Source organism: Neolamprologus multifasciatus, chromosome 7 (assembly GCF_963576455.1).
Source record: "Neolamprologus multifasciatus chromosome 7, fNeoMul1.2, whole genome shotgun sequence".
NCBI classification, from domain to species: Eukaryota; Metazoa; Chordata; class Actinopteri; order Cichliformes; family Cichlidae; genus Neolamprologus; species Neolamprologus multifasciatus.
This window is the reverse complement of record NC_140445.1, coordinates 5,533,172-5,560,093: the sequence shown is the minus strand read 5'-3', so window position 1 is coordinate 5,560,093 and position 26,922 is coordinate 5,533,172. Positions and strand designations below refer to the sequence as shown.

Below are 26,922 nucleotides of genomic sequence, written 5' to 3'. Positions count from 1 at the left end.
TCAAACTGGTTTGTTGAATATGAAAGAGAGTTCTTTACTCCAAAGTCCATCAGTGATGAGATCTCGGACCAATAGAGCACCTTTGGGCTGTGGTGGAGCAGGAAACTGACAGTATAAATCTGCAGCAGCTGCATGATGCTTTCATGTCAACATGGACCAAAATCTGAGGAATGTTTCCAAGACCTCATTAATTCTGAGACACGAAGAAAACAGCTTAAATAAGAAAGCGACTGTGATTCTTGAAGGTGTTGTAAATAGCATTTATTTAAAAAAAAACAAACCAAAAAACGTGTTCAGCATCTTTTCTGACATCCTGTGTGCTCGCAGCAGTGATGATGGATCTGTGCAGAGTTTCAGAGCACCTCGGTCAAGACTCAGGAGTGGAGCAGAAAATAAACAAGACTTAAACTAAGACCTAACTTATCAGAGGGGTGCACTGCAAAATGAAAATCAGTCTTCAGTTAACAGGTGATGATCATATAATCTGATCGGAGCAAATTATATTCAGTTTTGGTTTAAAATCTGTTGCAAGTGGCACATTTCTATTTGCAGAGCACACCATCAAGTCCCACCGTAAAGCTACAGCTCTGCAAACTGTGCATGACACAGTTTCATAGCGCTGATATCCAGCTGTCCAAATAAACAGCAGCACATCGAGCATGCTGAGTTCTAACTTATTAATCCACAGCAGTGTTGCCTTCTGCTGTTTTATTTATATTACTTATACACACACACTGTTTATCCCCTCTTTATAATATCTCAGAGTGACATATTTGGCACTCGATCAGATTTGTGAGGAAGAAGAGTAAAAAGCCACATCAAACACCTGGTTTTATGGAAGCGTGCAGAAAATCTGTGTTGACAGAGAAAACTTATAACCGCCATTATTACCATCTACTCGGGGATACTGAGGTTTTAATTACTGTCGAATCAGCTAACTCAACTCAATGCTGAACCCGCTCTGTAGTGCACCCCTCTGAAGTAAACACATGTATGTAGTGTGAAACGTTGTGACACAAGAAAAAGAGTCCATCTTCACATCAAATTATTGCCCCCCCCCCACAGAAATATGCAGAGGCACTGAAATCCACTTTCCCAGTGAGGTACAGTATTCTACAACACACACAGCACTCAGCATTCACACATGTAAAACAGATCTTTCCTCACGTGTACACAAAGGTCCACTAAACTCTCCTTTGGTTGACAAATAAAAGAGTAAACAGAGCTGGGAGGGGAGGTTTGCTGATGTGCTTCTAGTTCTCATTCATTCGGACGCCGCGTGGACTGAAGCAGCTGCAGCAGAGGTGCAACACAAGGCAAACTGGTGTTTTGCCACTCAGGAGGAAGAGGTGGTGGTGGTGGAGGAGACGCTGGAAAAGTCTGTGCTCACACTGAAAGCAACACGCTGCTTAAACTCTACAACTTTGTGTGCTTGCTGGCCAATCACACGTGTGTGTGCTTCATTAGGTGGCGACATGTGTGCAGCTGTGATGAGAACGCAAGAAGCCTTGTTGGTGAAGGTGAAAGCACTTGTTGCTGGAGGTGTGAACACAGAGGTGGAGGGCGGGGGAGTGTGTAGCAAACCGTCTCATGCAGAGGGTGACGGCATGTCGGGGTCCGGCTCGTAGCGGTAAGTGGCCTGAGTCTGGCTGCCGCTGCTGTGCTGCTGCTGCTGGTTGCTGTGTGCGGCCGGGCCCGAGCCGTCCTGAGCCTGCTGGTTCAGGCCCTCGTAGGCCTGTGCTGGCTGGGGGGCTGCACTGCTCTCAGACGCCGGCCCCAGCACCACCTGCTGGGGGAGAGTGTCCAGCTCGTCCACCTGCGGCCCGGGAGGGTGCATGACCACCAGTTGGTCCTGCGGAATGTCTGCGGCCGCCGCTGCCAGGTTGGTGGTCGACTTGGACTTGACGCACTGAAAGTCCACGTGCCGACTCTTGCCTTCCTCCTTCTCCCAGGACATCCTGATGAAGGGGCGCTGCACGTAGTTGTAGATGACTTCCGGACGGCCTCCAGGTCGTCGCTTCACCTTCTCTTTGTAGGTCGGGTATCCTGGGAAGGAAGGAACAATGTGTAGTCAGGACAAAACAAGCTCGAGTGGAGCTGGGTTGCAAAATAGCTTGCAGACAGATACGCACTAACAGCATCTATTGGTTGGAGGATGAGGAGAAACGACTACTCACTACAGGTGCGAGTGCACACAAGTTAATGACATACTGTTATTGGTATAAAACCATCATGGGTAGCCTCCTCCAGCAGTCTGAGCTTAGAGCAGTGTAACTAAGCGAGGACTCACCCGATCCAACCCCAACTATGTTTTATCAAAAAGTTCAGTTTTAAGCCAAATCTTAAAACTGAACTAAGCAGCTGAACTATAACTAATGACTCTGTAAGATTCACCATTTGACTCAAACACTCTTTGAATTACCGTAATTGTCGGGCTATAAGCTGCTACTTTTTGCACAAGCTTTGAACCCTGCGGCTTTTAGTCAGGGTGCGGCTTTTCTATGGATTGTCCATGATTTTTGTCATATGGTAAGAGGATTTGTTTTGTTTGTTCCGCTGTTCTCCGGCACTACGTTGCCTGGCGGAAGGATCGGGGTTCAAGAGTGGTATGTTGGTCACATGTCCATCCGCCAGGCAACATAGTGCCGTACAAGTAGCGCGAAAAACAAACTTCAAAGTAGCGCTAGGCGTTCAGCGGGAGGCGTGGATGATGAGCGGCGATAAACTTGCGAAAAGCAAGTTATGCTCAACTCCACCGGTGGATTCTGACAGCGTGGAAAAGTGTGAAAACATCCATGATCACCAACGGATTTCGAAGGCTGGACTGCTGCATGACACTGACTCCGACACTGACAAGGAGGATTTGTTTGGTTTTGAAAGTGACAACGAAGGAAAGAAGCGGAGAGTGGATGACGTAGCAATCCTGAGCCTGTTCGTTTCGACACTGGAGAAGAGGACTTTGGTGGTTTTAGTGTGCAGGAAGAAGAGAAAGATGGTGACTGACTGACTTTTCTTCTCGTTAAAGCCGTGTCACTGCACCTGAGCCTAAAAGGTAGTCCGAATCTATTTTTCTGGTGTGCTGTAGGTTATTGTTATGTACTACATTTGTTACTCATTTATGAAGCACAGTACATGTTTTGTACTTGTAATTACCGCTACTTGTACATATACCTAAAAAGTTATGCAAATATGTACCCATAACTTGTTTTTCAAAATATTAATAAAAGGGGTGTGTCTCCAAACAGCCATCTCTTTCCTGACAATTCCCTTTGTGCATATTCTCTTACATATGCTAAGTCAACATTGAAACACCTGCGGCTTTTAGTCAGGTGCGGCTAATGTATGTACAAAACAGGATTTTCCCCTGATTTTAGCTTGTGCGGCTAATATTCAGGTGCGCTTTGTAGTCCGGGAAATACGGTAATATAATATGATGGGAAAATAAACCAACAAGACTCTGCTGATGGCATCAAACTAACCTATATTTTACAAAAAAAAAAAAATTCAACTTGGATATTGTTAATTACTGATAATTGAAAACAGTGGGATGTGTGGCCCTGATTCTTTTCAAGCTTCAGCTTTGAGACATGCCAGAAGAAAGTGTTACTTGGCTTCACACATAGAGGCGAGTGTTACTGAGAGTTTTAGCATGAAGCTAGAGCTTGTATTTAACATTTTCCTAAAGGTCATGTAATGAAAGCCACATTTACAGGCATTTTACTGTTGTTGTGGAAATTCTTGCCTCGGATTCAGCCTTTTAGATTTTAACAACCTGTTAAACAACATCATTTACTGTGTGTAGTGTGGGTAAAAACATCCCCGTGCAGGCCCGCAGGAAAGCTCCCGTTTGTTCCTGTGAAACTGTTTCCATGACCTACAACTGTTTTTCCTGCAGGTTTGCTGTTGTGTTTTTTTAGCTTGGTGATTCTTACATAGCGCGTTTCTACTCTCCTGGAGTACTAGCTAACATTTATACTCCAAAGTATGCATCGGAGAGCAACTTCCTCCTGAACTACAGGAGGTAGAGCAGGCATAACAAGCCATCATGACAAGTACTGTAGAGCTCACCAATTTTATTTTATTTTGAAACTCAAGGGAAACAGGTATAGGGTGAAAAATACTGGGCCCATCATAGGCCCCTGAGGAACTCCACTGCTAACTTGTTTGTTTATAGAACCTGTCATGTGATTATGGACTAGAAGATGAGCTGGGAATCCTGTAAGTGCATTTAGGGAACATTTCCAAGGGTCGCAGCACCGTGTGGGGCTACGTTGTTCTTGTGCCTTGGGTTCCAGCGATCTGTCACAAAGCAGACTGAACATCCAACGTGCCAAACCTAGTTTGTGACTTTATGTCTCAGACATACTGGTACAGTTTTACTATTGAAACGTTGAATATCCTGAGATATCTATAGCTCAGAGTTATAGCTTATCCCACATAACCTTTCCACTCTCCTATTTTATTTGTTTATGTCTTATGCTTTTATGATTCTGTAAACTTCTTGCTTTTATGTTGCTTTTATTCTACTGTGTACAGCGACCTTGAGTGTTTTGAAAGGCGCTTTCAAATAAAATGTATTATTATTATTATTAGAAAAAAGTGATCATGCAGAACAAAAATGGGGGGTCAGGGTGGAACTTTTTCAGACTTAATTCATTTTCATCCATCGTCGATCAGTTATTCAGGTGTGGGTCGTGGGAGCAGCAGCCTGAGAAGACAAACCTAGACTTCCCTCAACTCTTCCAGCTCCTTCCAACTCCAGTAGTAACTCGTCCCTGACTCGGAGTGGGCACTCCACCCTTTTCCAGCTGTGAACCACGGCCTCGGACTTGGACGTGCTGATTCTCATTCCCGTTGCTTCAAACTCAGCCACGACCGCTCCAGTGCAAGCCGGAGGTCGCCAACCGATAAAGCCAACAGAACCGCATCATTGATTGAGTTAAATTACCTAAATGATTCTAAGCTGCTGCACTTGATGATACATCTGTGATGGTTTTAGTCCTGGTTGCCACTGGGAGCTAAAGGCTGAGCAGAGCTGTGTCTGTGCCAGCCTGGCTATGAAAAAAAGCAGTCTGTAGGAAGCTGATAAGGACTCTTTGTGACATCATCTTTGAAAGCAATTACTTTTACAAAATATTTTACATCAGCTTTAGACATTCAAGGACCAGACTGCACTTGAAGACAAAAACTATTCTGAAAGCCATGAGTAACAAAAAAACCCTTTGTGGTGTACCTTCAATTCCCAGTCGGATCTTTTTCAGTCCTCTGTCCTTCAGCACCGACTTGGCCACGTCTCTGTTCTCGATGTACTTGAAGAAGCGGTAAAGTTTGGTGCTGTAGATGACTGCGGAAGACAAGAGATACATTCAAAATCGAACTAATGTGAAGTCAGCGCATTAAAATACGAAGCAAAATTGACAACTTTTCGAATGCACGACTTTCCTGCCCTATCTGAGACATTTAAAAGGTAAACAAGAAAAAGCCACACAAACAGAAAGTAAGCGGGAGCTGCAGGAAGTGTTCGTGCCACTGTGGCCTGCTTTCACACACCGAGGCACCTTAGCCTGGTTTCTGTAAAGTGGAGCACGGCCTCCAATCAGATTACTGTCACCCAGTTATGAGGCTAACAAACCAGATCAGTGGAGCAGCAGGGTTCACTATGAAATCTTACTCTGCGAGTACTCCTCTCCCATCTGCGGTGGGTACTCTTCGTCCCAGTCCACCACATCGTCGTCAGTCAGCACCACCACGTGACACTCCCTCTCTCCGCTCTGGGCGCTGGCCACCATCAGCGGCAGCACCATCTCCTCCAGGTAACACTCAAACTGACGCCGGGCTCCGTCGTTGGACAGCTCGTGCATGAGGGCGCCTGAGGACGAACAGACCAGACGTCATTGTGGACAGAAAGCAGAAGCCAGAAACGATACTGAGCTGTGATTCTTGCTCTAATAAGCAATCAAAGCAAGTAGAAGACTTTAATTACTCCACATGAACGACTATCTGTATCAAACTTGTTACTGTATTGGATTAATAATAGAAACAGTCGAGACTCTCAGATAATCCTGAATAGAAGCATAAGGAAGAGCCTTTTAACTGTTGTTTTTTAATCAAATTTGACTAACAGTTCAGAAGTTATTTCTAAAGAAGACTAGAAGCTTTAGGTGGTGGTGGAGGCACCACATGATTCAACCTTTAGCAGGAATAATTTGAAATCGGGCTGGACCATATCATACCGTTCACGGTAATACCGTTATTATGTTCGGCAACGATAAGAAAATGAAATATCGCGATAGAATATGGGTAAAACGCGCATGCGCAGTGCCTTTGTTTACATACGCACATGCCGGCGACGCAGAATGAGAAGAGCGAAAGCTGATCGTTGAATGAAACGGATGAACCATAAGTGGTTTGTAAAAATGCTGCAACTTCAGTGGTGGAACTGGTTTAGCTTTCGTCCGTCAGATACACAACAAAGCACTATTTTTGGTAGCGCATGCTAGCGGGCCGTCGTTATTACTGTGTTTTTTAGAAAATACGGCGCACTTAAAATCAATCCTTTGATTTTTCTGAAAATCGACAGTGCCCCTTATAATCCCATGTGCCTTATGTATGAATTCTGGTTGTGTTTACTGACCTCGAAACGATTTTATGTACACGACGCTCGAAAATCTGTCAAATGTTTTAGTACGACTTTGCTAAGCTACGAAGCCGCACTGCTTGATGGATTGTCGGAGCATTACGGCTGTCGTAGGCGGAGCCTCGTGGAGTGATACGTACTGTGCTTCAACATAATATTACCGTATTGTGTGTGTATAACCTCTTTTTAAGTTTTGTGGATATTATACATGGTTATGCTGAGGATATGTCGGCCAGTTCCCACTGTAAATGCATTTTGGTTAAACTGTCAGAAAGGAATTTGCATTTGCACTTTTATATTTTTATACAACTTTAATGCACATAAAAAAACAGCTGCTTGTTTAAGTGAAAATACATTGATGTTTTTTTTTTGCACTAATAAAGTTGTGGAGTTGTAAAGTATTTTGTCTAGTGTCAATTATATCGTCGGTTATATCGTTATCGCAAATTTTCAAATGTATATCGTGATAAATATTTTTGGTCATATCGCCCTGCTCTAATTTGATTTATTCGTTCATTGAATGTCTTTATCAGTCTCTCAGAGTGTTGTGGAGGAATTGTGGCTCACCCTTCGTTACAATGTTGCTTCAGTTCATTGAGGTTTGCGGGCATTTGTTTATGCACGGCTTTCTTAAGGTTCCACCGCAGCTCTCAGACAGATGCCCTCACATTTGACTCTAAAATACGCCTCAGTGTGGCTGCAAAACAGGCCCAAAGCATAGACCTCCAACGCTGTGCTGCGAGTTGATACGAGATGTTTGTGCTGATATGCCGTGTTTGATTTTCACCACATGTGGCACGGTGCATTAATGCTGAACGTCTCAACTTTGGTGTCGTCGCTTCGAAGGAGATCGTTCCAGAAGAGCTTTGCTCAGATGCAACTTTATCTAAACTGTGCAGCCCTTTTCTTTTCAGAGGGGAGAGGCTTTCTCCTAACAACCTTTCCTTGTTCAGTCTTTTTTATTATACTGTCATGAACTTTAACATTTAACATTTAACAAGCTAACTGAGGCTTGTAGAGCCTGAGCTCTTGGGATTTTTGCAGTTTCTCTAAGCATTGCACCATCTGACCTTAGGATGAATTTCCTGTGGCATCAACTCCTGAGAAGAACTGCAACTGTCCTGAATGTTTTCCACTTGAGGATAATCTTTCTCAGTGTATAACGGTGGACTTTGAAATCATTAGAAATGGCCTTATAACCTTTCCCACACTGACATCATGGCAGCAACAGTTTCTGTTCTAAGATCTTTGATGATGATTTTAAACTTCTAACTTTTCAAAAGTGCTCACACTTGCTGATGGTCAGCTAATCAAGTGCATTTGATTAGCAGCACCTGGCTGCTGCTTACCTTCTTAATTAACTAATTAAGTCTCTCTCAGACTGCGGGCTCTTTACTTTTAATCCAAACTTTTCTTTTTGATAAAGTATACTGTCAGAGCTGGATCGGGTGTCCCCTTTCACTCACCATGTGTTCATGCACCACTCTGCATTTAATCATTAGTTACTAATAATAACTGACTCTTCCTCCCCCTCACGCCAACCAATCATCTTGTCATGTGTTGTTGCTCACCTGTGGTTGTATTTACTTAATGTTTATTAAGACTTAAGGTTTATTAATTAATAATTGTAAGCTGTACTGTGACACAAAAGATAAATATCAGCCAGTGACATCGGTAAATGTAATCTTATTTGCCAGTATCACTGAACAGGGTATTCGGATACTGAGCTGATATATCAGTACATCCCTGGTGTTTCTACCTGGAACAGCAATCAATTGAAATCTCTCTCTCTTCTACTCTAAAAAGTAGAATTAAAAAAAATCCCATCCTGTTGTGGATTAATTAACTTTACCAGCTTCGGCTTGTTATGTGCCTGCATAACAAGCACTGAATCTCACAGCTAATCATGACCTACTTAGAGCTCAGCATAGAGCGGCAAGCAAGCAGCAGGCTGCGCGCTGAAGCCACTCCTCCCACACACTCAGACACACAAACAAGAGGCACAGCCACGCACAACGACAACAACAACAAACGTCCATCACACGTAGCATTGTCACAAACCACTACAACGTAGCTGTGCAATAAATTTAAGCAAACAATGTTATTTCAGCTCATTTTTCTCAATAAATCAATCGCATAATCTGCTCCACATTCAACTGATGGCTTCAGTAAAGGACAGTGAACAATATCCAGCCTGTTAGTGTGAAATTATTGCTTTCCTCTTCCTGAAGTAACTGCCTGTACCCATGCAACATGCAGAGACGTGTACTTTTTCCCCATTAAAAAACAAAAGAAGTAAAAAACCAACACACTCACCAAACTGTGCACTGACAGAAGGAGGAACTACATCAGCGTGCATGCAGTAAATCAACAGCTAGCCATTTAGATACTCACTGAGGTCTCTGCACTTGATGGTGCTGTAGTTGAAGGAGATACAGAGGTAGTCACATGCCTCCCTCAGCTCGGGAATGGAAACGCCGTCAGGGCAGCGGATTATCCCCGACTTGTAGTAATCCTGCCATTTTCAGCGGCGCGATCGCACGCATAAACGGACGGAGTGGTGGATGTTCATGCACGCACATGAGCAAGGGAGAAAAAACAAGGCGCCATTATTAATGCTGCTGCTGCTGAGAGAGAGAGCGAAAGAGAGGATGAGGAGTGGGGGGAGGGATGGAGAGCGAGCGAGTGGAGATGAAAGTAGAAAGCAACGTCACAGAGGAGAGAGAGGCTTAGAGGAGAAAGGGTGAAGGGTGATGAAAGTAAAAGCTTCCGACGTCAGCCTCCCTCCCTGCCCCACTTTCCATCCTCTGTCTGTCCCTGTGCACCCTCACCGTGGCTGTTACCCAGGAGACTTTCTACTGATGGGGAGAAAAAGAAAGAGAGGAGACACTCGGGGCATACAGGACAGAAAGTTCTGGCACATCTCATTTCCTGCTCTGCCTCATGTCTCCTTGTGTAATTCCCACAGACATGCAGGCTTTTGCCAAAAATCCATTATACCACGACCACAATCGAGCAGCGCTTCGCCCGTTGTTACTAATGCTCTCCCAAAGAGAACAACACAGAACATTTTCAGAATATTTCCTCTCCTCAGGCTGCTGTTGTGCTAATGATTATTTTGCCATGAACAGATGAAATCAGCATTAACGAACAAGCATGCTCACTGCGGTCTGTGCACTGGGTGCTCTTTCAGCTGGACAGTAAATAGTCCAGGAAAAAGAAGCAGCAGTACGCTGTAACACATACCAAACATTTCAACTGTCTTCATATCTGTGCATAACAGCCTTTACATTATCTCACATCAGTTCCTCTTTCCGTCGTACTCTCAGATAAAAACATGCAGCGTGACACCTGCAGTTTTTTCTCCTCTGTAAAAAGTTCCACTAACATAAAAGTTTCCTTCGCGGCCTTACAAGACGCTTTTACACGATCCAGCAAACCAGACAGTCCTGCAGCCTCTGGGTCAGATTCACCTTTTAAAGCTGGCCAAGTTTCTTTCAGAAGGGATCTTTGTTTTCAGCTTGTTCGCACAGCATTAGCATTATAAGCCAGCTTCTCCCATCAAAGCATGCCCCGAGGGGCTGTGGGTTCTCGACGTGCTGAGTGCTTTTGCAATAGTTTATACTGACAGGTTTTTTTTCATGTTGGGGGTTAGTTATCAATTGGTGCATACCGCTCCTTCTTTATCAGTTTTGCTTTTAATTACGGCCGTCGACGTGTCACGCTGTAATAATTCTCCCCTTCAGTTTTCTCAGCAGAAAAGAATTTAAGGGTATAAAATCTGACTTGATAAATACCTAAAAACCACTTTTGTGCCATCAATTAGAAAAAAAACCTGCCTATCAGCTCGTCATTGTGTTATTTTTGAACACTTTATGACAAAAGCAGATAAATGAGGGACAGTGACACCGGTAAATGTCACCTTATTTACTAGTTGGTTAGCAGCTGATACGCGACAAGACACTTGGCTGATGTATTTTTGCATCCTCACTGCAAGTACTCTGCTGCACCTGGCACAATTTAAATTCTGCAGTATTTAATTAAAGTGATTCTTCCTTTCTTCGGGCATAACAAATGACAAAAGAGTAATAATCTATGTTAGAGGAAAGAGCAGGAAGCATTCAGTTCCTCTCTCGACATTTAACTGCAATGCCTCGACTTTAATTTGTATTAGACGTCACAAATTGACATTTTAGTGATACTACAACTCACCTAGTACAATACCTCTGAGTGTGAGCGTGTTAAACTGTTATCCCTGTTACATGGTGATGGGCTACAGAATGAAGAAGCAGACAGCAAGTGTGGGGACTAAAGAGCATGGTGTGGTATTGTGCTGGTAGCTTATAGGCGCAGTGTGTGAAAAATACGTGGAACAAGCAGTAATATGGTAATATTCTTGTTCATGTATGTGGTGACTATTAAAATAATATACAAAGAAATTCTTTGTAGTGAAGCGGAGTGTTAAAACAGATGAAAATGTCCACTGTGGCGATTTTTAATGCTTCTCATCTGCTTCTTCTTCTACTCTCTACTGTTCAAGTCAATTTTAAGCCAACCAGCAGTCTACCTGTGGATAAAGTCTGCTGTCAGGCCACCCGCTTCTAGCATTTTGGAGGATTGAATGTCTCCGTCACACAATCCCTCTCTAAAAGGGACACAAATGTAGGACCATAAATCATTCGCAAGAGTTGCTGAATTGCAGCAAAAGCCCCCAAAATCTTAGCAAGACTATACCAGGATAGGTGGATATGACTGAACTGTGCTTCTATTTAGCCCACGTCATATGAACAGATGGAAGAAGAGCTTCGATTTTAAATAAACTCCCATCAGCTTGTTATCCTCTGCAACCCACTAGAATATGCCAGCATGTGGCTGGATGCGAAAGAAGCAAAGTCTGACTGTAACTATAGGATCCCACCAGAAACAGACACTTTACTGAGACTGCAAATATTCTCAGCAGATATACGACCCCAACTTTCCTCAATGAGCCGTGCTTCTTAGAATAAAAAGAGCTGACGCTGTGTCTTTAGGATACAACATCAGCTTGTTTGGGGTACTTTGCTGCTTCTGTAATTGCAATCCCTGTGTGGGTAACTACATATTTATTTTAGGACCTATGATAACCATATTAAATGAGAGTTTAACAACTTTTTAGATCATGCAAATAATCCAACGTTTTCAGAGAGGTTCCCAAACACAGGATGGAAAAAGAGAGAGAAAGGTTACAGAAAAGAATGAATATGCCGAAATAATCACAGAGAGAATACAAGAGAAGACACTCATTGGGTCTGTGGTTAATAAAGGGGAAATGGAAAAGTCTGAGACAAAGTCAGGGAAAGAAATGACAGTGAAGCGAACACTAATGAGAGGATTACACAGAAAGTGACCAACACACAGACACCGTGTACATCCTTTCTCACCAGGATGGCTCTGAAGACAGTGGAGCTGATACCATCTGCCACCTCGAACTCTCCTTTTTCATTGGGCCGAGTGAAATTGTTGTCCCGCCCAGAACCGAACATCCTGAAAATACACGGCAGGTTTTTTTTAATGACTGCAAACAACGGCTGAACAGATAAATGACCATCTATCTGTACTGCCATGCTTTGTGTTCATTAAAATGCATAAGCTGCTGATGTCTGTGAAGGTTCTCAGTCATCCAGGTCATCGTAGTCAAAGGAGCTTGTAAAGAAAAGTGTCTGGACTTCTTTAAGTTGCTTGAAGACGTTTCACCTCTCATCCGAGAAGCTTCTTCAGTTCTAAGGTCAAATGGTGGGGAGTCCCAGATTTATGGTTTGAAAGAGGAGTGAAAGAAGCCATCTATGTCCACTGTGAGCGACCATCTTTGAACAGAGGCGGTGGTTTACGACACCAACTGTCTGCCATCTATAATCCAGTTTTGAGATCCCTCCCCAGATGCCTTAACGCCCACTCACATCCTGGGTCATCTGACCTCAGGAATTCGCATGATAAGGTGGGGCCAGGTTTCACAATGAGCTCAGCCGAAACTCTGGCTGATTGGGACCCACACCCGGTTTCACACCTTGGCTCAGGCGATTAGAGGATCATCAGGGGGTCCTTTTGTCCCTCTGTGGCAGTGTTGCCAACTTAGCGACTTTGTCGCTATATTTAGCGAGTTTTCAGACGCCCTAAAAAAAGACGTGAAAGCACATATCGCTTTTACTCTCAACAAGCAGCAGGTGCTGTAACGCAGTCAGTTCTTCTTTTACTCTTATGCTGTTTTGTGGATCAGGTTTAAAACTACTTATAAACACACACACACAAAGTAACTCCACCAGAGTGCCTATTTCGGGTCACTTTTGCTGGTCCAAGCCCGGGTAAAGGAGCAGGGTTGGAATTGTGACATTACAAAAAACAATAATTGCTAAAATAAATTTAATTTGTAGTTCTAAATAAATTCTAAATGCATTTAGGACGTTTTTTGTTCACTTTATGTCTCGTCCACGATGTTATTTCTCTCTCCAGCAGCGTAGGTTACAATTACATTAGCATGACCAATTATGCAAATTAGGTGATGACATCATTTAGTGACTTCTAGCGACTTTTAGGACAACCAATAGCGATTTTCCTTACTGAGGAGTTGGCAACACTGCTCTGTGGGGGGACACTCCCACTAGGTTTAAATCTGGGACTCTCCACCATTTGACCTTAGAACTGAAGAAGCTTCTCGGATGAGAGGTGAAACGTCTTCAAGCAACTTAAAGAAGTCCAGACGCTTTTCTTTGCAAATAAGCTGCTGATGATATACCTGGCCTGTGTTATCTCTCTGCAGTCATAATTTAACAGAGAACTTTGGTCTGATTTTCAGAGTGACTACCTCAATACTTATTTTTGTTGGTAAAAAAATAAAACTTAAAAGTTAATGTGCTCCGATGTGGTCTGGACAATTACCTGCCCAGCATGGTGTTAGGCTGAGCTGTGAAAATAGCAGGATCCACCACAAATCGTGTGTTGTCCACAATGAGTGTTACTCTTTCTCCCAGTCTCAGCCCACTGCGATGTCCTTCTTTACTGCTCAGGTCATAGATGTAGATCATATCAGAGGATCCTTGGCTCAAAGTTTTGGAGTGGTGGTCACCTCCAGGAGAAGCCAGGGAACGAGGTATGTGTCCTACGTGGGAATGGGGAAGAGAAACCCTGGGTGGACGTGGGCTGGAGGACCTGGATGATGAGCCTCCTTCGCCGCGTTCACGGTCTACGGATGGAGAAATGTGGACGATTAATGCAGAGAATATTTGGCCTGCTTTTACCATCTACGACAAGCACCTTTAGCCTCCTCACCGTGCTGCCGAGTGGGAGAAGTAACATTCCTGATGCAAGGCGTCAACTGGCTCTCTCCCCGCTCATGGGAGGAGTCGCGTGAACGATCGCTGGAGCGCCGCCGCTGCTGTTCCCGGTAATGTTCTGCTCCTCCTCCTCTTTCTCTCGCGCCGCCGCTGGCACCGCCCCCATACAGACTCATGGTCCTGACCTCCAGCTGCTGCTGGTGGTTGCAGTCCAACGCTGACACACCACACTGCTCACTTGTGAAGAGATGGGAGGAAATCACAATGACGCACATCTCGTAAAGTTAGATTATTAAAAATAAATCGTAATAGGATGCAGTAGAATAAAACCAGAGAAGATTAACAGAGTTTTTTTAAGAACTCTTGATGCCTCCTACAGTTAGGTCAGGTCAACTAGCTACAGCTGTGTAAGGTACATAAAACCCTGCAGTGCTTTTAATAGGAAATGGATGCAGAACATGTCAAGTTATGCGCTAATAGTGTAATGCAGTAACATGCAAATGACAGAGAAAGTGCATCAACACAAAGACTGACTCGTTCACTAATTAACCAGGTGAGATTAGACCTCGAGTCCTGACTCTAATATAAGGCAGTTTCAGATTAAGACCTACGACCTTCTCCAGGTGAAGCCAATAAATGCCCACATACTTTTAGACTAATTAAGGCTATTATTGTTTGGCTCCGTATATTTATCTCTATCACTTGTGTGGCTTTTATATACATAAAAACAGCATAATCCTGCATTTCTTTACTGTCTTATGGAAATCCATGATTGCAAAGATTAAACAGGTTTTTTAATTTAATGAGAGCAACTGCCAAATACTGGTTCTTACGGAGCCCCGCTGGGGACATGGGAGAAAAAAAATTAAGACGGACTTTTGCGAGATCTCGCAAAACAAACAAAAAAAAAAAAAACTCGGGATCTCGCAAAAGTTTTGCGAGATCCCGAGTTTTTTTTTTTATTATTATTATTTTTTTTGAATACGCTTTATTGACAAAGCACAAAATACAGATATACAAATACAAAATAGCAAACACAATGTCAGGGGGTTCGTATAAAAAAACAAAATAGACACAGTCTATTAAAGAATCACATGATATTGAACAGGGAACATAAGTTTATGGTTTTGACAGCTTTTTGATTTTGAGAATGTTGTATGGTTTTAACATATTGTTTGGTTTCATTTAAAAAGCACCGAAAGGATGGTTTTGCGTTAGAAAATTTCGACTTATGTATATGAAATTTAGCCAATAATATCAATAAATTAATCAAATAAAATTCGTTTGCCCTGTGCATGGGGTACTTAAAGAAACTAGAGATGGACCAATCCGATATTACTATCGGTATCGGTCCGATACTGACCCAAATTACTGGATCGGATATCGGCGAGAAATAAAAAATGTAATCCGATCCATTAAATATCAAAAAAGCACCTCACAAAACTTGCTACATGGCGTAACTCGGCTCATAACTGTAGCACGTTGCAGCAGTATGCATCACGTGATAGAGCCGCTGTGTGTATTTGTAGCCTTGCTAGCAAACCAGCATTTCATCTCCGAGGAAGTTTTCCCAGAGAGAAGTAAAGCAAGTGTGTAAGTTCATCTCTGAATGTTTGTAAAGCATTCCCACGTTAAGCTTAACAACCGATATATGGAGCGACTGCCTCTCTCTCTCTCGCTCTCTCTCTCCTGCTGCTACTTCAATCGTGAAACTGCTTAATGATCAGCTGATCGGCTTTTCTGTCGCGAGTCCGTCTCTCTTCTTTGTTTTTGGCCCACTTTGCACCAGAAAGAGGAAACCAGCGGCTGAACAACAGCAGCACTATTAAGCTTGATAAGCTGTTGTTAGAATTTATTTAATATTACTTTCTACACCAGGATCTTTTTCTACGCAGCTGACGGCTGGTAACTGTGCAGGGGCGGATCTAGCAAAGTTTAGCCAGGGGGGCCGATAGGGCATGAACAGGCAAAAGGGGGAACAAAGACATACTTTTCTTTCTTGTTCTCATTTAAAATGTGTAGCTTTTAATAAATAATTATCTGACTCTTACACCCAAAGTTTTAATCTGATGTAAAATATATAGAAGTCCATTACTGTATATAGTAACTGTTAAGTCTAATATACCCTAGTAAGCTATACTACTTTTTCCTTTGGGAAGATACCATCTGTGCAGTCTGCAATTCTGTTGAAGAAATATGTTGAATCTATTTAATTATTCTTGAAAAATAATTTATTTCTGTGCATTTTTCCCCCTGCATCAAATTAAATTTGATTACATCGATTAAGCATCATGAGCTGGAGGGTGGGGGGTGGTTCCCTATTTTTTTTTTTGCTGGGAGTTTGCATCCCTATTAGTTAGGTTGCTTGATATTTCTGCTAAGTACTCTTTAAAATACCAGAATAGGGAGGATGGAGCAGGTTTACGTTTATTAGATTGATCAGTGTTGCTGAACTATGAAATATTTTGGGCGCAGTGTATTTTTTACATACAGGTAAAACAGAATAGCTTTAGTGTTGTTATTTATTTAAACTTGAGTATAAACTTATACAAAATGCAGCAAGATATTAAAAAAACGTTTTATTGATTAAAAAACACACTATATCGGATTCATATCGGTATCAGCAGATATCCGATATGATATCGGTATCGGACATAAAAAAGTGGTATCGTGCCATCTCTAAAAGAAACCAAACAATATTTTCTCGTAACAAAGACAGAACTCAGAAAAGATAAAGGAAACAACAAAAACACAAAATTCTTGCCAGAAAAGATAGATCCAGAGTTTGTTTTGCGAGATCTCGCAAAAAGTCCGTCTTAATTTTTTTCTCCCATGTCCCCTGTGGGGCTCCGTAGGTTCTCATAAATTAAGAGTGGAATCAATACAAGTCAGAAATTGCATTAGTTTGTTTGTCTGCTGCAATGATGACCTTCATCTGCCCTTCTCATTTATCCCTTAATATTTAGAGCAACTAGCATCATTTCATTAGAGCAAAACGGAAAATAAAAGAAGATTTGGTATTAATTATTAGGTCGCAAAACTTTAAAGCATACCAATCTCTAAAACGTTTATCCCATATATATACATATAATAAGCGTTTCGTTAACTGTGTCCGTAGCTCTAGAAAAACACTTAATATCTGACAGCTTCTCATCGTCTTATACTTCGTGGAGCTGAACAGCGAGTAGATAATCGAGCAACTCCATAAAGGTTTTTATATTTAAAGCATCACTTTAGAAACTCATTCAAAGCAGCCATTCAGGTTTGATGTGCTCAAAGCTTCGAGTCCAAGTGGGACGGCACTAATGATCGCACAGAAACCCAAAGTACTGATGCGTGACTTCATGGAGCGGCGAGGCACATTGCTCTGTGCGTCGACTGCATCCTCTCCAGACTTGTTCACACTGTTGTGCAGAAATCGCTCGAGGAGCAACAGAGTCGTTTTTTACACGCCGAGCCGCGGGACAAGAAAAGTCTGCAGTCAACTCGCGTGAACCCCAACAGGCCCTAAGTGCTGCAGAAACACAACTGCACCAAACCGTGAGCACCACCGACCTCAGCCTCCAGCTACAGGCACACACTACATCAGCATCAATTAGAGGGTGTATCCATGTGAAACAATCTGAGTGAGCCGAACTCACTCGGCTACAGGACAACAAAGAGAAATCGTCTCGATTGTTTGTTTGCTCCACGAGCTGGTTTTTCACAGATTTTTGACAGATAGGTAACGACCGCTCCACCTTGCTTCGGAGTGAGCGATGCTTCCTTGAGTGTTTTTTTCCAGAGACAGACAAGCAGCCCTGAGAGAGCTCTTACAATATCTGCCCTCCATTTCAGAAAGGAGTTAAACACACAAGCTCCTGCGTGCATTAATGCACTCGAGAAATGCTGAAGCAGGCACGCACACTCAAGCGAAAAGCAACTCGCTTCCATTATTGGCTTCAGGCTTTCTTTGTTTTAAGACTGAAAGAGAAATACTTGCAAAAACGGATCTTCAGTCATGTTAAACTACATGACAAATACCAAATGTAAAGCATTATCTATACTTTTACATATATAGGTGCTCATATTAAACACTGACAAAGTTTCAAAAAGATCACCGTAGGTACAAAACAATCCCCAGGAGCCCAAAGCTCAGGTCCAGATTGTTCTAAACACTGTTTCAGACATTTTATCTGCTCGTGAATCTTTGCGATGTCACAGAGCAGAGATTTCTCACTTTATTATTTTGAACTGTTAATCATGCAAAGCTACTATATGAGCTGGACACTAGCTTAACATGTCCCCTTCAACCAGATCTTAGAGATGTGAACATCAATTTTCTCCACATTCTTCCCCAAAAAATACTAAAATTCAGACGCCGTCAGTACATTCTGTTAATTTTAACCCAGGATCAACAAATATGGATTAGTTTGAACTGTGAATCATACAAAGCTGCCTTAGGAGATTCCCAAAATAAAAAGATGGAGCTAAAATGAGCTTAAACAGAATAAAGGTGCAGTACACTGAAGTCATGAACAGGGAACATAAAATCTGCTTGGATAGCTGTGTGATAATTATATCACTGCATTTACTATCAACACAGGTCTGTACCAAACGGTTAATGACAGTATTGATTAATCTGACTCAATTATTTATTTGTTTGAAAGAAAACTTGAAAAAGGACAATAAAATACATGAATGTCTTTAGCCTATTAACAGTCCAGAACCTAAAGGTTGACAAATCACTGAAGTGTACAAAAATGTAACCAAACAGTTACTAAACTCTTATAATGTGTCAAGTTTTACTTGACAATAATTTTAACAATTAATCTATAATTAGCTACCTGATGCTGCTCAATTTTATTTTCGGAGGTGGAAAACAAAAAACAAGAAGCCACATGTCACCTGTTACGAAAACCGCTTTACACAGTACTGCACTACCAAAGGTTCTGATAATTAAATCATTATTTAGTTATTACTGATTGATAACTCTGTTAGATGTGTTGATGAATGCACCCATTATAGATCCACTGCGACAGTACAGCCGGCTCTTTGATCAATAGCGCTGAGCTTATAAGGCAGAAACAAATCCAGGTCTCAGTAATGAAGAGAGCTGGGTCTCCCGAGAGGAGTCGCTATGAAATATGATGATGACCGTCTACTGGAGGCGATATCATCAGAGACACATAAAATGGAAGAAACAGGCTGACTTCTTCCATAAAAAAGACAAGGTCCTGTAAAAGTGGCTTCAACTCTGACAATGACAACACAAGTTGTTACATTAACATACACTAAAAAGCGTCTGGTCTGGATTTCTAACATGTCTTCTGTTCAGTCTTTTCAATTTGAACTTGATCATCGAGGAGGACAACATTTAGGGCATCACTCAAACTGTACATCAAAATAAAGATGATAACAGAGAAGAGGTGAGAGTGTCTACTTATTGTAACTAGCATCCACTGCCACAATATGGAAGACTTTTATTTAGGATGTGAATGTGTTTGATCATTCAAATAATCATTATTCTTAAATGAAATTGTTTGTGGGGACATTTTTTCACCCTTGATATGACATAACACACTACAACCATGAAAAGGTGGCAGTAAAGCACAAAAAAAGGAAAAAGAAAGCGAATTTTGGAATAAATGTACAGTAGTCACCAAATATCAACAGTATTTTTGCTATTAAAACCCATCCAAACTTTACATTACAATAGTTTTGATTTATGGTCACAGGCAGCAGTACTTCAATATCTGTGCTTTATTTGGTTTTAGTCTTTGCGTAAAACAAAACAAACAACAGCATTTGTGGTGTGAGCTCTTTTAGTCGAGTGAATGCACCAGGAGAGAAATCCATCTTTTGGACGTTTTCTCCACAGGAAAGCTGTGAATAGTAACGTCTCTTGCCTCGTTTCCTTTCCACCTAAAATAACAACCTTTAAAAAGTGCACTGTGGCATTTCTGGATACTTTGTATACCCCAGACTGTTAGATATAGCAACTCTATAACTATAACTCGGGAGTGCCACCAAGGATTTGTCATCAGCCCAGAGTGGAGGACTGCACGCTCCAAGTACTGTCGCCCTTTGGATGGTTTTATATACATCTAGGATAATTCAAATAATGACAGCACTTTGTGTTTTTAACAAGACGCTAAGTGAGGAAAATCACTGGGGTTTATTCTAGAACCAAGGGTTAAGTAAGCTGTTCAATAACACAGCAGAACTGAACTTTATTTCCCTGCACCATGCCCACTAAACAGGTTTTGCATGTTTTGGCAGAGCCTCAAAGGCTGGTAATTAGAAAAGGCTCCCTGGATGCCAGCTGAGATCTCAGCGTGCCGGACAGCCGGCTTGCTGCTGCTGGTCAGACGGGTTGACCGGCTGGCTGACAGACTGATTTAGTGGTTAATTGGTTAACTGTCTGGCTGGGTCAGCGGGAGGGTAGACCATAATGTAGAAGACAAGCAAACTGATAAATTTAAAAAAAAGAATTCTCCGCAAAAGCAATGCAGCAATGAATTGCCTCTACAGCGATTCAAGGTCATTTATTCATTTTACCTGACGGCAACTCATCAGTCTTGTGAAGCAAAAAGCTCAACTGTTTGCACACAAATTTCTACAAATTTAGCGTGTCTAAAATAAAAACATTTTTTTAAAGCCATGCACATGGAGATAGTTAACTTCTCAAGCAGGATAACCTCTCAGACATCAAAGTGGAAACAAAAATGAATAATCATTTCCGTATTAATACAGAGCTGCAGACTCCGCCAGTGTCCTTGAAGGGAAGGGTCACCGTAGTAGCTGAGCAAAAGGAGAAACGGGTGCAGACACACACACAAAAACACCAATGTCTGCTTCAGGTTCAGTGTCTTCAGGTGAACTGTACGACAAGCGCACACACAAAGCGGGCACTGACCGTTCCTGAAATGTGAAAAACACCATTATTCATACAGAGAGCAGCAGCCCGGCCCGTCATCCGACACAGCATACCTCGACTCATGACACGCTCATTAATAATGAAGTCTCCTTTTCAAAAACACCACAGTTAAGAGTTCTGGCAAGATGTGGCTGATTACGTAATATATGTATTTACACCAGTGCCTGACACAGCATGAATGTCCAATGGGATTCTAATGCTTGGCCGAAATGGGAAATTAAGAATAAAAGCGGGTCTTGCAGCCAAACAGGCTGCCAGCCAGCAGCCACACCAGCAGAGTGGAGGGAACAAAGGAACTGAGAAGGCAATACTTCACTCAGGGCAGGCAGATCCTCTCATCTTTCACATGGCAATGCAAGTCTACAGAAGCCACGATTTCACACAGACGGGGCTAACATTTCACTTGTCTAATTTCCTGCTACTGGACACCCCTCCCTCCCCCCTCCTATACCACCATTTCTACTTTCTTATTCATCTCAAGAGGTACATTGGTTCTGTGTGTGCAGTTTTAATGCAAGTCAGCAACCCATCTAAGACACAGTAAGACAGGCAACGATGCATGGCGTCCTGGCAGTCTATTAAAAGCATGAGGTGAGAGCCCCAAGTGGTGAGGGTCCAATCTATTATTTAGGGGCAGCTGACACTACTGATGGGCGAAGGCAGGGAAGCTGCCCTGTACAAAATAAATCCAACAAAAGGACAATTAATTAAAAAGGCATAAAAATGGGAATTACCATTCATAACAAGGATATAAATGCCACCCCTTGCCCAGGATGAGTGGATGTGAGACTACCATAAATATCATTATATCATCACACACTCCCTGAGTACCACAGAGTCCCATCAAGGATAAACCTCTTGTCACTGCTCTTCCTTTTTGGACCACTATTATAATTCTTTTCATGACAGGGAGGCATACCGAGAGCAGAGCACTAACACATGTAACACAATGACAGAGCTGAAAAGCCTCGGTGCTTTGAAAGCCGACGTGCACCTACCGCTCGTTATCAGAGGGCCAAGTGAAGACAAAGCAGCAGGGAACGAGCTGCGGGATGACAGCGGCACAAAAGCCTTGCGCTCCTCCGAACAAAGCGGGCTTGCCGGCAGCTTCAGCATCCTCGCTCATTACTTTCCAACTTCATCAGCATCGTTTCACACGCACACACTCGGGCCAGACTTAACTAGCTGGTTTAAAAAATAAAAACACAAATAAAAATCCACCAAAAGCGTTTAGCGTGTCTGGATGGCGAGGGGGGGAAGACTCGCTCGGGCTAGTCATTCGGAGTCACCGGAGGGACCTTAAACTGTGAATGGCCGCGTGCTTCGCTGAATCAGAGCGGTGCTGCCTTCACGTGATCCTCGTAAGTTGCCACTTCTCAGGGCTCCGTGTATTTTTTTGTTGTTGTTTGGTTTGCTTTTAAGTCGTTCTTTCTTTGCGCACAACAATTATAACGATTTGTTTGTTTGACATTTTATCGTAAAGAAAATTTACCCTGGCTTATCCAGAAGGTTACTGAACTTTAAAAATTATTTTCAAAACTGTGATATTATCTAATAAAATGGAAATCCTCCAGTTTCCCATTCCTCATAAATATATTTGAAAAACCGCAAATGAGATTAATTCTTCAAATTTCATAGGCTCTGGATCCTAGTTTGATGAAGATGAAATGCAGAGATAACACAGCCTCTTTTATACTTAACCCTTCGCATGAAATAAAAATGCATTAATACGCATTTTTCCCTTTTTCTTTTTCTTTGCCTTCAACAACTTCCAGTTTGAAGTGACTGAAGAACAAACAGGATGAATTCCTGGATAACAATATCATTAGCAGAATCTCTCTCACTGTGCTGAATTACTACGGAAACAGCAGAAACCCTGGACTTGCATCCGAAAGCAATATATTTTATCTCCTCGCTTTGTTTCTTAATTTGGTAAGTTTAGTCCCCAGGCGTTTTATAACTGGATATTCTTGTATTTTGCTTATTTATTGTTGTCTTTTTATCTCTTATTCCTCCATTTCTTTTTGCCTAATATATTTCCTGTGGGGGAAAACTTGTTTATTGTGCGTTGTAAATGGGTTAAACATCTCTTTAGATAGGATCACTAAGACTTGGAGCTACTTTTGTAATTATTACTACATTTTACACATACATTTTTTTTAATCTTGCATTTCATGGGCACTGACTGTTCAACACAGCCTACTTCTATCTTCAGCTAGATGTCTAAGGCATTACACCTACTTAAGTGCTGCATACTACAAATGCTAAATTCTTTATACCCAATTCGTAACTCTTGAACTCTCAGCAACCTGGCAACAATTTTTTGAGTCTTGCATAGCCTTTTTAAATATTCTTAACACGGTGGTCAGATAATATTTGAGTTGAGGAAATGTCAAGAAAACATACACTCACTGGCCATTTCATTTGGTACACCTGTTTAGCTGCTCGTTAACACAAACATCTAATCATCCAATCACGTGTAGACATGGTAAAAAAAACAGGTAAACTTGAATGAGTATGGTAAGAAAGGTGATTAAGACTTTGTTGGTGTTGATTTAGAGGTTATCAGTGCCAGACGGGCTGGTCTGAGTATTTCAAAAGCTGTTGATCTACTGGGATTTTTTCACCCAACCATCTCCAGGTTTAACAGAGAATGGACTGAAAAATAGAAACTTTCAACAGTAATTCAAATAACCACTCATTACAGCCCAGGTATGCTAAAAAACATCTCTGAATGCACAACACATCAAACCTTAAAGCAGATGGGATAGAGTGGTAGAGGACCACAATGTGTGCCACTCCTGTCAGCTAAGACAGCAAACTGAGGTTTAATTTTTGCTGCAGGATTTGAGCAGCATAGTCAAAATTTGACGTAAACAAAATTAAAGCATGGATCCAATCTGCCTTGTATCAGTGGATCAGGCCTCTGCTGGGATATTTTCTTGGCACACTTTGGGGACCATAGTCCTGTGTATTGTTAAAATACCACAGCTTACCTGAGTACTGTTGCTGACCATTTTCATGAAATTCATCAAAGGAGTTTCTTAAACATGACAGTGAGTTCACTGCACACAAATGGCCTCCATGGTCAGTGAAGCACAACTGACAAATCTGCAACAACTGTAAATATGACATGTCTGTAAAGAGTCACCCAGGTCATGGTAATCTAAGTCTTTAAAAAACATAAAGAAGTCCATTCGCTTTTCTTTCCAAGCTCCCTAGAGTGTATGATATGACAACATTTATCAAAGTCTGAGGAATGTTTCCAGTCCTTGTACATGGACTTGCCAGCTGCACTACTTAAAATTATTTGCTCATGTTTGTGAACACAACTTGCCACGTTTGTTCTGTGAGTCAGCAGATATTTTGTGCAGAAAGTTCAACACGTCACCATCGCAACCAAGAAAGCTGAGTTTTAAAGCAGTGTTTCTCAACCACTGTGCAGCGGCACATAGGTGTGCAGTGAGAAATGATCAGGCGTGCAGTGGAAGGTTATCTGGTTCCACCTGATTAGTACTCTATAACAGCGGTCTCCAACCTTTTTTGCGCCACGGACCGGTTTATGTCCGACAATATTTTCATGGACCGGCCTTTAAGGTGTCGCGGATAAATACAACAAAATAAAACCAGTACCGGTACCCCCCAAAAAAGATTTATTCATAACACACGGGAAAAGACCCAGGGAAAGCGAGTTAACGATAAAAACTATTTTTAAAAAAAATGATAAAAACCGATAAAACCCGGAAACCATTCATTTCACACCCGAGCCTCAACTCTCACGGGCTGGGGTTGGGGACCGCTGCTCTAAGCGATCGGCGTGAGTAAGGGGCAGAACAATTACATTCTCTTCCACTAGAGGGCAGTACAACTACCTGCTCTAAATAAATCCGAATCAGAATACTTTATTAATCCCTACGGAAATTATGTGGGTTACAGTTGCTCCGAGACAGTAACAGTAACAGACTAAACTATTTAAATAATACAAGAGTTTACAAATTTAAGAAATAGTACTAATATATAAAAATTGCTCAATTATAAATATCAAGAATATTGACAAAGAATTACAAAGCTGAGAATGTTACAGGGGTGGAATATATATGCTTGACATTTGACTCTAGCCTGTGTTTTATATGTTTTAAATTATTAAACTTTATTCAACAGAAATTTATAATGTATTTCAGTGGGAGAATCTTCAAATCTTCATTCAACTTACACATCTTTCAACTTTAACTACTTCCACATACTCACCTACGGACACCATTCAAACAAAGACAAGACCCTGGTCTCTCTAAGAGTTACTGCTGCATTGACATGAGTAGCAAAGGGGGACAAAACCTTGTTGTCTCTCAGCAGCTTTCAAGCTGGAAAAGTGCAAGATCACAGAAACATCAACACTAATTACATAATAGTGATGCTGTGAGACGACGCAGTGTGTAATAGCAATAGATAAATATTTGAAAAGAAAAAGTAGTCAATCTGACATGTGTCCTGGAGAAAATTCGGACCCAGCTGAAGGCCCTCGCATGAGTAGTGGTCAGGAGAAATCTTTTTGAAACCTAGTCCTGGACACTTACCGACAAACCCCAAACCAAGTTGTCTGTAATGTCAATTGATAAAATTAACTACATTTTATTTAAAAATCACCGGTCTTAGCTGAACTGTGTTCTCTGATATGAGCAACAAAATAATTAATTCCTGCATCCTCCAAATGTGGGCGTAAATACTAAATTCAGTCTACATGCACACAAATCGGTACATATGAGACTGAACGGATGATGATGCATGTTTGTGTTTGACACCGTGTTAAATTTTTATGTCGACCGTTTCATCAGTATACCTAGGTATACTCTCACGGTCTTAGCACTGACAAGGACACTAGCAAAAATCAAAACTCGAGAAAAAAAAAACAGTCAGGAAAGATAAGAAGGGAGCAAAGGTCTGTGGCTATTCCCTTTTACAGGGGTTGTCTTGTTGTTGCCTCTCCTGTTTGACCTGTTGTCACTTTCATCTGCACTAAAGCAGGTTAAATAGTTTCACAATGATTTATGTGATCCATGAGCTGACTTTGTGTTATACTGTGATGATCCAGTGTTCCCTTAATTTTTTGGAGCAGTGCTAATCCAGCTAATCCATAAAGGTTTTAGCCTGCAACAAGATCTCACCCCTATCCTTAGCATCCTATTCTGCTGTCACGGCAACAAGACACAGTTCATTAACCTCCAGGATAAGCTTCAAAGCGCACTTCTAATAACTCTCACCATCATGCACTGATAAGACCATTCCACAAAGATCTGGACAACAGCAAAAATCAATACAGACAGCCTTCCTTGCATTAACAACAGCACTACCGCCTCCTCATCTACGGGAAAATTAGCTGTTTTTGCAAAGGTCAACTCCCAGCTCAGTAATAAATTTATGGATCCAGAAGTAGTGGAGCCATCAAACTATTTCACAAATATTCACTCACTCAAGCTGGGATTAACCATCACATCACCTGTCTGTCCATATGGATTGCAATGTACCCTGCTTTCATATCACATAATGGTGAATTATCACATCAGCTTCTTATTTTACAGCAACTACAAACAACCACCCACTACAGAGTTTTGACACGTAACAGAACTACACTAAACACAAAGTGTAGCTCCAGCTCAGCAAAGAGTTGAGTTAATATCAAATTAAGTTGGTTAACTTTAGTTGAGCTGCGTAACCTGATAAAATTATAAGAAACCAGGTTAGCCTATTAAGTTAGCGCTTACAGCATCTCCTGACTGCTAGGAGCTAACTCCTAGCAGAAAAAAGAGTTAAAAAAGCTCCCCGTTACCTTTTTGCGTTACATTCCGATTTGTAGTCGTGACAGTTGCTTAAACAGCCCGCTGCACCCTTAACCGAAGATTGGAGAGGCTGAAAAAGACGAGTGTTTCTGTAAGAAAACCCCCTGTAGACAAACTACTGTTAGCTTGAGGACTCTTTGTTTTGGTTTGGGTGAGCGGAGTTCGCGTGGAATATCGCGAGAAAACAGTTCAGCTTGCTGGCACAGGCGCACAGTGCACATAATA

At 41.8% G+C, this 26,922-nt stretch overlaps 1 protein-coding gene and 1 long non-coding RNA gene across 3 annotated transcripts; both read right to left on the bottom strand.

Moving 5' to 3' along the window:
* Window positions 1–269: 269 nt before the first annotated feature.
* Window positions 270–26,868, bottom strand: LOC146513595 (BTB/POZ domain-containing protein 10-like). 2 transcript variants are annotated; one of them, XM_085169174.1, is made up of 8 exons: window positions 26,688–26,868; window positions 13,940–14,181; window positions 13,550–13,853; window positions 12,058–12,160; window positions 9,032–9,152; window positions 5,672–5,869; window positions 5,234–5,344; window positions 270–2,046 (listed from the first exon to the last, which is right to left on the bottom strand). In XM_085169174.1, the coding sequence occupies exons 2-8, from the start codon at window positions 14,118–14,120 to the stop codon at window positions 1,589–1,591; spliced, it is 1,476 nt and encodes a 491-aa protein (XP_085025300.1). In that variant the 5' UTR covers window positions 14,121–14,181; window positions 26,688–26,868; the 3' UTR covers window positions 270–1,588. The 2 variants fall into 2 exon arrangements, with proteins under 2 accessions (XP_085025300.1, XP_085025299.1); XM_085169173.1 differs by lacking the exon at window positions 26,688–26,868 and adding an exon at window positions 21,862–26,679.
* LOC146513596 (uncharacterized) lies at window positions 16,293–21,855 on the bottom strand. Its single transcript, XR_014875475.1, has 2 exons — window positions 18,853–21,855; window positions 16,293–18,708 (listed from the first exon to the last, which is right to left on the bottom strand). It is a non-coding gene; the product is annotated as an uncharacterized LOC146513596 (long non-coding RNA).
* Window positions 26,869–26,922: the final 54 nt, after the last annotated feature.

Coding starts and splice junctions, on each gene's coding strand:
- LOC146513595 (XM_085169173.1), bottom strand. CDS start 21,989: ATGAGCGAGGATGCTGAAGCTGCCGGCAAGCCCGCTTTGTTCGGAGGA. Junction 9,153..12,057: donor CTGTCTTCAGAGCCATCCTG/GTGAGAAAGGAT, acceptor TGAAAATGGCAG/GATTACTACAAGTCGGGGAT. Junction 2,047..5,233: donor GATCCGACTGGGAATTGAAG/GTACACCACAAA, acceptor CTTCCTTCCCAG/GATACCCGACCTACAAAGAG.